Source organism: Dipodomys ordii, unplaced genomic scaffold, assembly GCF_000151885.1.
Source record: "Dipodomys ordii isolate 6190 unplaced genomic scaffold, Dord_2.0 Scaffold119, whole genome shotgun sequence".
NCBI classification, from domain to species: Eukaryota; Metazoa; Chordata; class Mammalia; order Rodentia; family Heteromyidae; genus Dipodomys; species Dipodomys ordii.
Genome location: NW_012267335.1, coordinates 4065725 through 4080254, shown reverse-complemented (window position 1 = coordinate 4080254; position 14530 = coordinate 4065725). Strand labels below are relative to the sequence as shown.

General features: G+C 38.0%; 1 protein-coding gene across 4 annotated transcripts in view; it reads right to left on the bottom strand.

Moving 5' to 3' along the window:
- Positions 1 to 14530, bottom strand: part of Inpp4b (inositol polyphosphate-4-phosphatase, type II, 105kDa) — a 354826-nt gene that overhangs the window by 105889 nt on the left and 234407 nt on the right. For all 4 annotated transcript variants that reach the window (XM_013029535.1, XM_013029536.1, XM_013029537.1 and 1 more), the window contains one exon: positions 5059 to 5236. In XM_013029535.1, coding sequence (XP_012884989.1) covers positions 5059 to 5236 — 178 coding nt within the window. The remainder of the gene's footprint in view (positions 1 to 5058; positions 5237 to 14530) is intronic.

Sequence of the window (14530 nt, the reverse complement as noted above, 5' to 3'; positions counted from 1 at the left end):
TTGCTTGAGGAAGAGGACTCACTGATGTTAGCTTGGATGGAGACATCTGATCCGCACATTTCCTGTACAGTCCTTGTTCCAACATTGCCCTCCTCCTTATCTTTACTTACCCTATTATCCAAATGTCCAAGAAACACACATTTGGATAACTGTATATTAATTCATTGATTTTTTAAATTTGAAGGTGATTGTAAAAAAAGGTAAATTCTAGTCTTAAAAGTTTACCTTCACCTCAACTGGTTATTCCAAAGTTCACTAAGACCCCTAATATATACTTTAACCAATGACAAACAACAACCAAAGAAACCCTTCTACTCATTATAGTACCTTCTTCCTTTCAGTTTGGGGCTGGGACTGACCTAGGGTTGCTGCAGTAAATAAACAATAACAAATTCCTTATCTGTCGCTCATCGATATTCTCTATGACATTACATGTGGCGCCAACTTTTTAGAACTGCTTTCATGGCATTGCTATGACAAATAAGCATGATCTTCTTTAGAAAAATCAAATTCTGTTTCAGAATAAAATTTTTTTTAACCTTTTCTTTGAGCATGACAGAATCCATGGTATATGGGCATATGGAGTGTATAGCTAGTCTCCAATAGTTGCATTGTTGAACATTTGATGATGATAATATTGTGAAACACCCTCATGGTTGTTGATGTGAAAGTCCACATCTGCATAGAATTTCTATTCTAGAATCAAATACAGCATTGCTCACAATTCAGTGTTCATTCAATTATGTTTTTGAGCAAAGTAACAATGACTTTCTAAATGAGGTTTAATCACGTGAAATCCAGAAAATGATGAGCATAATATAACTAATCATCTACCTTCTGAACTAAGAGAAATGTCCACATACTACATGCATCTAGGTCCTTATTTTTCTTATTCATTTTTTTACATTCCATTTTCCTTGCATGGATTTCATGCAATATACAGAGACATGTATGATGCTTTTAGAGTAAGGAAAAAAGTGCATTCTCCCTCTAATTTCAGCCATTCATATCACATGTTAAAATTCTGACATATCTTTGGTCTTCACTGTTGGAATTATTCAGAGAAACTCAGAGCTTGCTTTGATCAAATTATTTCTTATAAAAGTTAATTGTTTAACACATTCACAAACTAATATGCTATAATCAAACTCAAATATCAGAAGTAATAAAATAATAGTATAATTTAGCTGAATTTGTATACTTAGGATAAGAAAAATGATAGAATTCATTTATTACTGTGAAATTTCTACTTCCTCCACTATCACACAAGCTTGTCTGTCCCACATGGAACTGTCTATCAGAACTTTCATAGAATATTCAAAAGACAGCAAGCATAGTGATTAATTTTAAGCAACAAACAAACCAGGAACACAACTTTTTTTGACTGCAAGTACATTATTTAATATATTCATGTCTCAGTTTCCTCAACTGTGTAAAAAGAAGGAACTTGCAATCATTCATAAGATTAGAAGTGCAAATGCTGAAAACAATAGCGTGTACTTCATGGAACTACAGAAGTAGAAGTTCTTATAGGATTGGGGGTATAGTATCATGATCTTACAGTATCTAAGGGTGCATTATCATTTTCGATTTGTTAATCTGACTCACTCAGTTTTATTACTCATGAAGTAAATCACTGTAACAACGTATTAAATAAGAGATATTCACTGTTAAAAAAGGATCTTGTGGGGACAGCTCACCATCACTAAGCTGTAAGCAAATGCTACTTACTATTGATATCGTTATTACTATTACAATGTTACAAGGACCTTGAATGTCTTGTGAAGGAAAAGCCTAGTCTTATTCTGTTCTTAGAGACAGTGACCAGGAGATAGTACATCGTCAGGAAATTATTTTATTTTTACTTTTACTAAGTTGATGTTTTTAGCTTTTATTACCAATGGAATGGAATTCCAGTAGAAGGGAAGAACTTGGCTGGGTAACCTGAGCCCTATACCATCTAGTGCGCTGGAGCGGCGGAGATGACATGAATTGCTTTTGGATCTACACATCGTCATTGACTCTGAGACTCCTTAAGTGTGCTGTTAGCAAGTTGGGTTCCTTTGTGCTCCATGTTTTTCCACAGATGTTCAGTGCAGGTCCACTTGCCAAGGAGTCCATTGCCAGCATCACCAAGTGGCCTGGTGCCCGTAGGCAGAGAAGCCATCACCTCACAAAACACTCAATTACTTCCTTCCACACGGCCCCTGCACTGCCTTCCACCTTCCCTGTCCCCAGAATGAGCTCGCCCAAGGACGGAGCTCACGGCCTGCAAAACCTTCCATCTCTTCTGAAAACGACACAGAGAAACCATGCTTATTCTTTCTTGAAGGCTGTATTGATGAGGTACTGGAAAATCAACATGAAGAAACTACTTCTTAAACACACCAGTTCATGGATTAAAGAACCAGGAAATGTAGATCAGAGGATTCAAAGCAGTCGAAATATAGGATGAAGCATCCTGGAGGTCACAATGTAAAATGGAGAAGATAGCTATATGTGGGCATCATGCCAAAGAACAGAGCTTAGCTGTTCTTGTTATAGCAACAACCAACGATGAAGGTGTCATCCACACATCTTGGTAACCTTTATCTTATTCAAATGGGGCCTGATGGCCCATTTTAAATATGCATTTTAAAATATAATTTTTTAAAACAGGGTTTACCAACAAAGAATGATTTTTTTCAGAATGAAACTCTGAAATTAAAAAAAACTCAAAATTATAATCCTGTTAATACCAACTTAGGTTACAACTTGTTACATCACTTAACTACATTTATTTCTTGCTCAATTCATGAATCATACTTTTATTTCTAAATCATGAGTTTCTTAGCAGTCTTCAGAGACAGCAAAACTGTTAACTTGGCTGATTCTTTGAAATTGCAGGCATAGATGCTTAAAAGAATGCATGATTTAGCTGGGCACTATTGGCTCATGCCTGTAATCCTAGCTACTCAGGAGGCTGAGATCTGAGGATTGCAGTTCAAAGCCAGCCTGGGGAAGGAAAGTCTATGAGACTCTTATCCCCCAAAACAAACAAACAAATAAAAAAACACCAGAAGCAGCACTGTGGCTCAAATGGTAGAGCACTAGCCTTGAGCGGAAGAGCTGAGGGACAGCACCCAGGCCCAGAGTACAAGCCCCATGACCGGACCCAAAAAAAAAAAAAAAGAAAGAAAGAATGCATGACTTACAAACTTAACTTTAAAATGATCCTCTTAGTTTCCTGGGTTGAGAGTTTTATTAGCAGACAATGCTTTCCAACTGTGTAGAACACAAAGGGCAAAAAGCTGGACCAATGCTGGACTAAAGGAGGAGAAACCGTCCTATCCCTGGCACACACATCTCCACCACCATGGCCGCGTGCTGCAAATGATGTATGAAATGATGAATCCTTGCCCACTGCACAGGGAGAATATAAATACTGCTCTGTAATCACTGCCATGATGTGCTATTTGCTAAAATTTTCTGCTTAGGTGAACGCAGAAGAAAAAAAAATATCTCACTTCATCTAAAAAATACCACAAGAGAAATGCTCCAAAATGAAATTGTATAGCACTCCACTGGGTACACAATCTTCTAGCTTACTTTTTCCGCTTCTTTCCCTTAGTGGTAAATATGTATTTGTTGAGTATTACAATACTTGCATAATGCCAGGAAGGTTGTCCAACAAAAAAGAATTTTACAATTGCAAAAAGGGCAGTGTCAAAACACCTTTCTATAAAGGGTCCAGAGCTGCTTTTGTTTGGTTTCTGGGGGGTGATTCTAGCTGCCTGATTCTGTACATTCTTTAATTCCTCAGAGCTTTGTGAAATGAAGAAAAGATGTTCCCAACAACTGTAATGACTCAATAAACAGCACACAACAGCCCATGACTGAGTAATGCCGTGGAAACCTGTGAGGCGGGCCGTCTTTTCTTGCAATGAAGGCATCTGTTCTCGCTTAGAAAGATGCTGCACTTCAAATGGCCAGACTTGGACTGTCATCCTCCTCTCTTTTTATAATAGGCTGGTCTAATACAATTATATATCGATTTTCTCAATAGATAGTAGCTAACTTGGAGAGAAGATACTAGTGTTTCCCTGTGCGGAAAATATATGAAAATGAGTAATTTAAAATGTTAAATAAGGACAAGGTATTGTGAATACCAATGATCATATCAGAATGAGATGGATGGATGCAAGCATTTTTTTCTATTTCTATTCATCTGTGGTTTTGAGAGATGAAGAACTGTTGACTAGTTATAGAATTACTGGAGATGTTTATAGATCAGTTTCTTCAAGGACCTATTTATTGGAAGTGTCTCATATTAAAGTAGAAGGAGTCAGAAGTTAAGGGTGAGTATACCAGTATTTCACCCCAGCATGCCTGGTTGGCTTCATGTTTAAAAAAATCAAGCCATCTTTTTTTTTTTTTTTGTCTTGGTTGTCTCTCATTCACACAGCTGCCCTAATTAGCTATGGACATTGATATTTAGTACCTGCTCCATGCAGGCCAGAGTGCAGTTAAAGGAACAAGTCAGCTTTGGTAAAAATTAGGCATTAAGTTCTATGACATTTCAAATAATAACTAATATTTGGAAATTTCTAGAATCTTCTATAAACTGAATTAGGCTAGAAGAATGACTACACCCCCCTCCTCCCTCCCCCAACCCATGGCATTCATCTGAATCCACAACCAATTTCTGACTTTAAATGAAGTGACATTCTTATTTATATTGGAAATTATGTGGATGAAAATAGGTGATCATCAGAAGAAAATAATTTGCAAACATTGAATTTAATGTGTAAAGCCATATAAATGAAGGATATCAAGGTAAAGAGAAAATATGCTCTAGCCAATAACAGGTTTCATTTCCTCCTAGAAAAAAATGCTTAGTAAGATTTGCAAAAGAATAAAGCCAATTCATTTTGATCCCGTGGCAATACTTTGAAGCTTACTTTTAACCTAGACTCCTAACATTTGCAGAAGCTACGAAAGGCAATGTATGCAGAAAGCAACACCAGTGGGGATTGGAGAATTTCATTTTCCCCACGGTGGTGATGATTTGGATCTTACTTTTTCTGCAAGCAACTTTAAAGAATTCTTCAAGCTGTCTGGAGAATGCTGGCTTGCGGAATGAAGCAGTAGGTCTGCCTGGGTTGCTATCAGAGGTTGTAGTTGATTGATGTTGCTGAGAACTTCCTTTGCTTTTGCTGTGTTTTCAGGTGAATAGTAAATAAATTGGTATCCAGTACTGCAACAACAAAGATAACGGCAAGTTACACAAAAAATCAGAAAGAATTTGCAGCCCTTAATAGCAGAGAGACCATGATAAACAGATCTCCAAATGTCATTAGTTCCCATTCAATAGATAAGAGCTGCTGTGGGAGAGCTTGTTTATGTACAAACAGTTCTTAAGTTTTTAAGTAAGGCTAAGAAATACCAATCCAGTTCTTGCTCAATCACAGAGAAGATTCTCTATGATGGTTTAAGTATTAATATTCAAAAATTACTAATAATTTCTAAGCAACTCCAGGCCAAATAATAGAGGGGGAATCATGTGACTCTTTAGATTCAAGCCAATCTCCATATAAATCCTGGCTTACCACCACTTACAAATTGGATGACCTTGAGTTACCTTCATCTTTCTTACCATGCAAATGGGAGACATTTTGAAAAATTGTCTTAGGGGAGTAAAGTTAGAAATATTTATATGAAGTCCCTAAAACAGTGCAGGATACAGAGCAGATGTTGAAAAATAATGTGCACCCACACGATACTGGACCAGGGCAGGAAGGGTATAAGTATTAACAGCTTAGAAAGAGGGAAAATGAATTGATATCAGGTGGCCACAGGTAACTTTACTAGGTAGAGAAACATTTAAAGCACAGGAATTCTGTTCTGTTATTTTATCACCACCTTTTTGTGTTCCTTTTGTCAGAAGTTAAAACATAGACTATTTATTATAGACTTTATGGCTTCCATCCAACTTGCTAAAAAAAACTAAACATTTTATTACTAATAAGAAAGTCATTGATTTTCATAATCTCTAAGAACAATCCCCAAACTATGAAGACATAAGATGGCATGGAACATGGCAATCTTTAACCAGATACATTATGGAAGAAAAAGCATGTACTGCAGTAGAAAAAGGAGAGGGCAAACACTAGCAAGAACAAAGGAAGAGGACAGCATGGTTGGCTCAATCACAAGGCTGATGCTTAGCTCTCTAACTATCCAACTGTCAAAGCATTTTTTTCACAATACATTGCAGCCTATTTTGTATAGTCATGAAATATGCCCCCTACACTTACCTGCTGATAATTCTCACAATTACATTTCTCATTTTGAAAATAAGAGAAATGAATTGGGAATGTGAATATCTAATAAGTATTCTTTCTACTCAGGTTTTTCAGAGATTAGGAGAATCTTTACAGAGATGATATTCTTTCACAAATATGTACTAAATATTTCTCCTATGTCAGTCAAAAAATTTGCAACATAATTAAAATAAATGTTCCTGGAAGTTTTACCTACTCCACCAATAGTACAAGATGTCAATGAGTATTACAGGTTTAGGAAGGCTCAAGAGTACACTGCAAATCTGTGATAGACATTAAGATTTGTTCTCATGTCTTACGTGTAAACTTCAGAACATCAGAAGTTAAAATATATCCTAAAATATTTACTATACACTTTCATGCATATTAAGACAGATGACAAATAACAATTGAGGAGAAAGGAAATGACAATTCTCACTGATAACATCTCTATTTCTAGAATATACATCATGTGCCTGAGATCAAAGGCTAAAGAATTAGATATTTCGTTGGTACTTAGGTTTCCCTGAGAGTTCAATCCCCAAACTACTTGGGGTTAGGCTTATAGAAAAAGAATAGAATATCTAAAAATACTGATGTAGCACCAGGAAAGGGAGATGATGTTTTGATTCCTTAATCTGACAGCAGAAAGCAGGATGGGCTGCAGGCCCAACACCGAAAGCAATGTATAGGAGCTGCACTGTGACCGTCACCTGTGCCCAGCTCTTCTGCCACGGGAGTTAACTTGCTGGTGTGGCCTTACTAAGAAGGTTCCTGTTGTCATGACTCAGGCCTGGGAACCTCCCTCAAGGCCACGTGTTCCTGTATTTGTGCTCACAGGACTTTCTGAGGACATCGCCTAGACATATTCCCACTCATTCTTTTTGACACCTGTCTCAGTGGTGTTCCTTCTTTACCTAAACCATTCTTGACAGTTCACTCTTTATTCATGAGTAGTATCTTCTCCCATTATCTTCACTGAATATTCCTGGCTCAGCAGACAGTACATATCAGCATCCTAGAATCTCTTTTCCACTTGATCCTAACACATGCATACCCAAGATTTCTTTCTCATGTGTTATCTTCCTTACATCTAGATCGGTGGTGCTGAACATTTAGTAGGCAGAAAGCCCACTTAAGAGGTCTTGAGCATTTAGTTTTCTCAATGTTTATTTTTTTGACCAAGCCAAGTAATTCTGCCTCCTTGGGTTATTACATTTACAGTAAATCCTCGAGAGTTTTTGGTACAAGTGGATTATTGAGCATCTTCAGTGATACTCACTACCATAGTTTGACTCAGAGACCCTAGATAAATCCAGTCATGCTTCACAGTGACTCTGATCAAAAGTCTACCCATAAATGACTTTAATTTTCTCAGCATCTCTTACAAAACTATTCTTACAGTAGCCCATCTCCATAGTTTGCCTAAGTGGCTTTCATTTCCTTCTCATTACCGTGGTCTCCTCTTTTAATGTTTCCCAACGTCTTTTTATCTTTTCCTTCCTATTCCTTTCCTCTCCTCAGTCGCTCTTCCATCAACGGCATGTGACATCACCCTAACTTTTGCCTCTGTGGCCCAGTCATTCTCTTCTGGAGCACTTAGGCAGAAAGCACTGATTCTTTCATGATTTCTTTAACTATGAACATCTTATCCTAGTAAAGATTCACTTTCCGTGATAAAGCAGTGTTGGTATCCACAATGAAATAGCATGATATAGGAGAAAATATTGCCACCCACAAAATAATTATAAGTGTACATAAATTTCATCCACCTATTCAGTGCCTTAAGTTTAAAACATGATATACTTCAATATTTAGAGGTTCTTCAATGGAAAGTTATCACTATAATTTAATTATCTAGATAAATAGAATATTACTAAACTATTTTAAGTTGTCTGATACTTAAATGGAATCAGCTATCAGTCAGATAAAACAAGAAGAGAAAATATTTGCTTGGATAAGATATATAAAAGATCTAGTGAATTATGAAAAACAAAAATCGAAATTAGTTTCATATTAATTTTTCTATTAATTAAACATGAACTAATGTACATTTATACTTTAACTTAGTCTATATATTTTACAACACTCTCTATATTTAAAATCATTTCAATTAGAAGATAAATCTACTCACGTATGTACATTTGGTGTAATTGGGGGAACTATATTTGGAGACATAAAGAAAGGCAGCACATAGTGCAGTGAAATGCACATTCATGCTCTCTGCTAGCCAAATTACAATGAAAACAAGAGTGCACACACTCTTGTTTCAGTTCCTGTGGCTGCTCTTGTTTGTCTCCCCCATCTTCCCTGATCTGTGAGCTCCAGGACCCAGCCCCTGCAACTCTGGTCTTTGGAGCTAGATGACCTTTCTCACTAGGCTCATTCCATCTTGTGGTTTAAACATGTCGGTCAGGTCCATGGTTCCTGAGAGCACCTCTCTAGCCTGGCCCTGTTCTAAACTGCAGTGAAAAACGACACTCTCCTCTTGTCAGCTCCAACTCAATGCGACAGAAGAATGAAGCCCTCTTCCAGCTTCCCATTCCTACGAGCCAGCTCTGCCACACTCTGTATCTCAGAGCATGGGGTGACTCTTCCATGAGGCTTTTGTCAACTTTGCCAGGAATCCTGCCTCTTCCTACAAAACCAACCTGGAACCCGAGGACTGGCTCCCACCTTCACCAGACACTTCATGGTACAAGCTCTCGGCAAAGATCCTGGAAAACTCCATCATCCTTTCCAGCCACAGGGATTACTGCCATGACCTACAAACTAGCCAGTAGAGTTACCTACATGGGAACAAATAATTCTTGAAGATGTGGAACTTCTTGATGAATGCGTTATGTTTAGAGCAACCTGACCACAAGACCACCTCCTGGGGTGCACATTGTTACTAACCAGATTTCCCCCACAAACTGCTGAACCCATCTGCTCAACCAAGGTACTATTTTAGGCAGTGAGCTATGGGGGGAAAAGATAGAAAGATGAAAGATGACAGATAGGTAAAAAGGGAAAAAGAAGGGAAGAGTAGGGAGGAAGGGCAGGGGCAGAAGAAGGCTGGGCTGGTGTACTGAAGAGCAAAATACTTTATAGAGTGTTGTGTCTGTGCTTCTGGGGCAGTTGAATCTCCAGAGAAAAAAATCTAAGGACCATTTCCACTTATTTTCCCCAATCAAGTACTACTTCTAAAAAAAATGGTCTTTGGAATCCAGAAGTGGGGACAACGTGCTCTCAATTCTGACTGTGAAGAAAACCATGCAGGAAATAAGTGAAAATGTACACCTTAGTGCTCTTGAATATACCCTTTTGGCTTCACAGGGTTTAACCATGTGCTTCATGAAATCGTAGACCGGAAGCGCACAGCTCTCTCCTTCCCTCCGTGCGCTTTCCATCTTCCAGAAGCTGGGCTTGGAGGACACAGCCCGAGCGGAGGCACTGCTTCTTTTGTTTACTTACATCACCAGAGGATTTGTTTTTAAACCTACTTTTGATTTTGTGGTCATTTTTAAAGCAGGGAGTGTCCATCAAAGCTTGATGTTAGCATTTGTCAGCTCTGCGACAAAGACTGTTGATTGCTCACTTCGTGCCTGAAGGAAGCTTGGGTGCCGTCTCTCATCGTCATGCTGCCTCCCGGCCTCTCACTCTCTTTTTTTAATATATATATTTTATTGCAAAGATACTGTACAGAGGCATTACAGTGACCTGAGTAATGTAATGAGCATGGTTTCTATGGAGCACTGTCACCCCCTTCTTTGTTTGTCCCCTACCATCCCTCAGAATACAGATCACAAAAATCAAACAGAGTTGTAGATAACTTGGGAACATTATACTCCTCGTGTAAATTTGGAAACTAGGAGTAAAAATTGCTAAAAAAGTTATATAATTTGGCATGCCTAGAGGAAATTGCTTAGCAAAGTATACTAAACGATTCACTTATTCTAGGGGAAAAAAAAGATTCTACATGCTCTGTTAGTCTTTGAATTAGTGTGCAAAAACGAAATCTTATGCATAGACTCATCAAAAGGGAGGGTATGGAAAAACTGCCATCACAAATGCATGCAGGATTATTTACAATTTTGCAGAGCTACTTTCGTTCACATGGCCACCTTTGGCCTAATGCTTTTCAAGCTCCATCATTCCCATTAGACAGAAGGTTGAAACCTTGCCAACACTCTTCAATTAAATGTATTTCATTCTCTCCCTACCCAAAGTGCAGCTATGAGGTGAAGCTCACCTCTTCAAGATTTGGTTTGATGCCCAGCAGAAAAATCTCAGCAAAGTCCCTTTGGATAAGAAAAACCTGGCACACAGGTTTAGAGGAAACAGTGCTGGTGTTTACTACAATATGACCGGAACTGGGTACTGCAAACAGAATTCACAGGAGAAGGGAAACATCCCTCCAAGGAATCAAACTATAATCAACAGGAGAGATTAAATTAGCATCTCCTTCAATGTGACAAACTGCCAGCAACTGGACCCAGTTCCAGAGAAAAAATGGAATTGACCAGAGCTTTCAACTTATTCTCATTTCCATTGTGCCCATGTGAGTTCATTACACTGCTGAATAGAAAATTCTATGACAGAAGGTGCTCTTTCAGAAGGGAGAACAAAAATTGTACTGGAAGTGAATAAGAGATGAATTTTAGTTATTGACCCTGAAATTGATATTTTTAAACACATTACATTTGGGGTATTAAACCTGACTTCCAAAGAAATACAAACATATGTGTTGTTTGAAAAATGAAGAGCAATACATGTATATCTCACAATGTTATGTTATATAATTATATATAATATTATGATATTTTTACTATTACCTGAACTGGGTGCTACAAGTGGTAAACAACTCACAGGAGGTCAATATATATAAAATGTGTTATGTATATGCCCATATATACATACATATGCACATATGCATATATGTATATATGAATCTCTTGTTTAAAACAGAGAAGGAGGAAGAAGTCAGACATTCTCCAAATTTTCGTGCAGACTTCAACTTTTAGAGGCTCAAGTATAAACTGCCACATTTCTATCAGCAGAATTCGTGTGTTTCCCGTAAGACTTCTTTGTTTTCCTCTTCGGTGGCTAATACTGTCTGTGGACGTCTGGAGTGGAATGTGAGGCAGTCGGTAGGTAACTAGGGTTCTCACCCAGGAAGACATTTGGCACGATGATCATTTGTGAAAGAGTACTAGTTCTGCTTTTATTCCAAATAATAACTGGCAGATGGTAAGGAATTAAAATATTTAGGAGTAATTTCTATCATTGGCCTTTTAAAATTCTTTATCTAAGCTTGTGACTTTATATGAGGTCATTTATCTTCATGAAAGCATTATGGTTTTAGGCCATTTAGTGAAAGTTCTGCCTGAATCTGGTCTTCCTGGTGAAATCAGAAAAGTTCACAAATATAGGTTAAGGTGGTAACTTTGCCTTTCTTTTAACCAATGCTGGAGGCAAAGAATGCATTCATTCATCTTTTGGGGGATAGGTACTCACACTTCAGATGGTACTTAGGTAAATTCCTGACACCTTTCAAAAGTAGAAGTTTGATGTTAAATTGAATACCCTGTTTTTGGTTTTTAAATAGATGAATGTGTAACTAGGTTCTTAGTTCTCCCAGAAAAATTCAAGTTTGCAGCAAGAAAACCTCTACAAATTGTTTGATTGTACTGTTTACCTAATTGAGGCCAAGGTATCTCAGATCAAAATCCTTAGCTGGCCAGGCACAGTGGTTCATGCCTGTAATCCTAGCTACTCAGGAGGCTGAGATCTAGGATCTCCTTTCAAAGCCACCCTGGACAGGAAAGTCCTTGTGAGACTCTTATCTCCAAATAACCAACAGAAATCTGGAAGTGGTGCCGTGGCTCGAACTAACTTTGAGCACTAACCTTGAGCACAAAGCATCTCAGGGTCAGTGCCCAGCCCCTGAGTTCAAGACCCAGGACTTACCAAAAAAAAAAATCCTTAGGGCTTTACTCTCATGTTTCTTTCCATTCTGGAACTGTCTCTCGCGTTTGAAATTCTGTAAACAAATACTTGTTTTCATAGGTTTACCTTCTTCCTAATATATATCAATTTGGCGCATCTGTTTAGCTGTTCCTATGTGATTCTTATCTTCCCACAGCTGTGTTGGTTTACAGAGAGATTGGAAGTTTGCAACCTCCCTTAAACATCAGACTTTGCCTTAATTTGCCTAGGGTGCTGTGTCATAGATACAACGCTTTAAAGCTCCACAGGTGATTCTGATATGTCAGCCAGGATGAAAACCCACGTGCTGTAGTAGGACTACGTGTGAAATTTTCTCTACTGCAGTTGCCCGGACTTTGAAGTGAGAGACTTGATCTAAATTTATACATGAATTCCAATTGAACTCCACCTATAGAATACAACACACAAAATATTCTGTAGAGCACTCGGTAAGATCCAGATCTCAAGACCAAAATTTCTTACTCGAGGAGAACACAGCATACTATGAGAATATCAGGCAATAAAAACCTAGCGCAGCATTGCCATGACATAGTTAAGGCCACAAGGAAGTTAACAATAGCAGCAAAAATACAGAGAGGGTGAGGGGATTGATTTCAGAAATCAGGAAGCACGAAGGATGACTGGGAGCCTCAAAATGGATCACGTACAGAATTTTCAGTAAGATTAGATAGTTTTGACAGAAAGGAAAGGGAACTGGCAGGGAGCAAGAAGGGGAGAATCTGTTGTGAAAGGACATGAAACAGGAGGAGGTGGGAATGAGTGAATCCCATTAGGACGTGGTTTGCACAGCATGTAAGAAACAACTGCAGAAGTATGCTCTGAAGGTGGAAAGGATGACGAGAGCGCCCGCGGCCAGAGGCTGCAGGCGCTGAATGCTGATGGATGGGCAGGGCACTGAAGAGCTCCGAGCACAGAAGTAATCTACACAGATACATGCTTAAAAAGATGGATTTTCCTAAGGACCCGGAAGCTTTCAAAAATGTGTTTGTACATACTGTGACTTGTGTTATACGGATGCTCTTTCTGTCAATAGTCATTGTATTCATCCTAAATTAGATGTCAATTTTAATATAATGAGACTAACAAAACAAAAAATGAGGGGCTATCATAGGAAGGCGGACAGGAGATTAATAGGGTGAATTTAAAGTGTATTATACGTATATATAGTAATATTACAACAAAATACCATTTATAACTTTTATATGTTAAAATTCCTTAAAGATCTCAAGGAACATAAATATGGCCATTCTCAGAGAAATAGATTTCTATCTGTATATCTATATCTATTTGTCTGTCTATCTACTTACCTACCTACCTACCTACCTACCTACCTTCCTACCTACCTATCAGCCTATCTTTCCTTTGTCATTTGTCTATCTACTTATCGTTTAACTGACAAGAACTTAAGGCAGTGGTACCAAAAGAAAGGTAAGACAACCAAGGTGATTCTCTGTCTTGCACAGTGTAACTTGAAGTGCAAGACATGTTACCCAGGCAGGTTTTCTACCCTACATTCTCTCTGACTAATGTGTGCACCTTTTGCTGCTAAGAAGGCTGCAGCAAACGAATTGGCATGGTGTCATAACTCTTTAGGCAGGAAGTCTTTGCTCCAGTCAGTTCAACTTAGCCAACGGGTCTGTAATCCGCTCCACCATGGATGACCTCAGCAGGTAAAATCTGTGCCATGTTCTATACTATGGGAATCCTTTATTTGTTTAGATCCATATTAAATGAATGTTTTAAGTATTTTATTGTAGTTTGTGAATGACATAATTAATACATGAAAAATTCACTTGCATTTCTCTTTCTTTTAAGTTTGATTCTACAACTTTGCATTTATTTGCAACATTCAAGAGAGAAGTAGAGGATAGTAAAGAGTTAAGACACTGCTGCAGATGTTTAAAACTTAAAATATACTGTTTGGGGACTAGCCACACAATTTAACATTTGTCTTTGCCAATAGCACGTAATGGTACTTTATAAAATTATAGGCTTATTGTATGGCTCACATACTGATGCTTCATGTTTAACCAGATTCTGGATGTTCTGTAGACAGATTCAAATCTTCTAATTAGGTTACATGCTTTCAAATTTGATTGAAGAACATGACAAAACACAACAAAATGATTAAGTCAATTCTCAAGGCAGGGACTTCTAGTTCCAGATAAGATGGAGTAAATGTAATCCATTTTACTTCTGCCACTAATTATAATAGGTTATGCCCAAATATTGAAGTC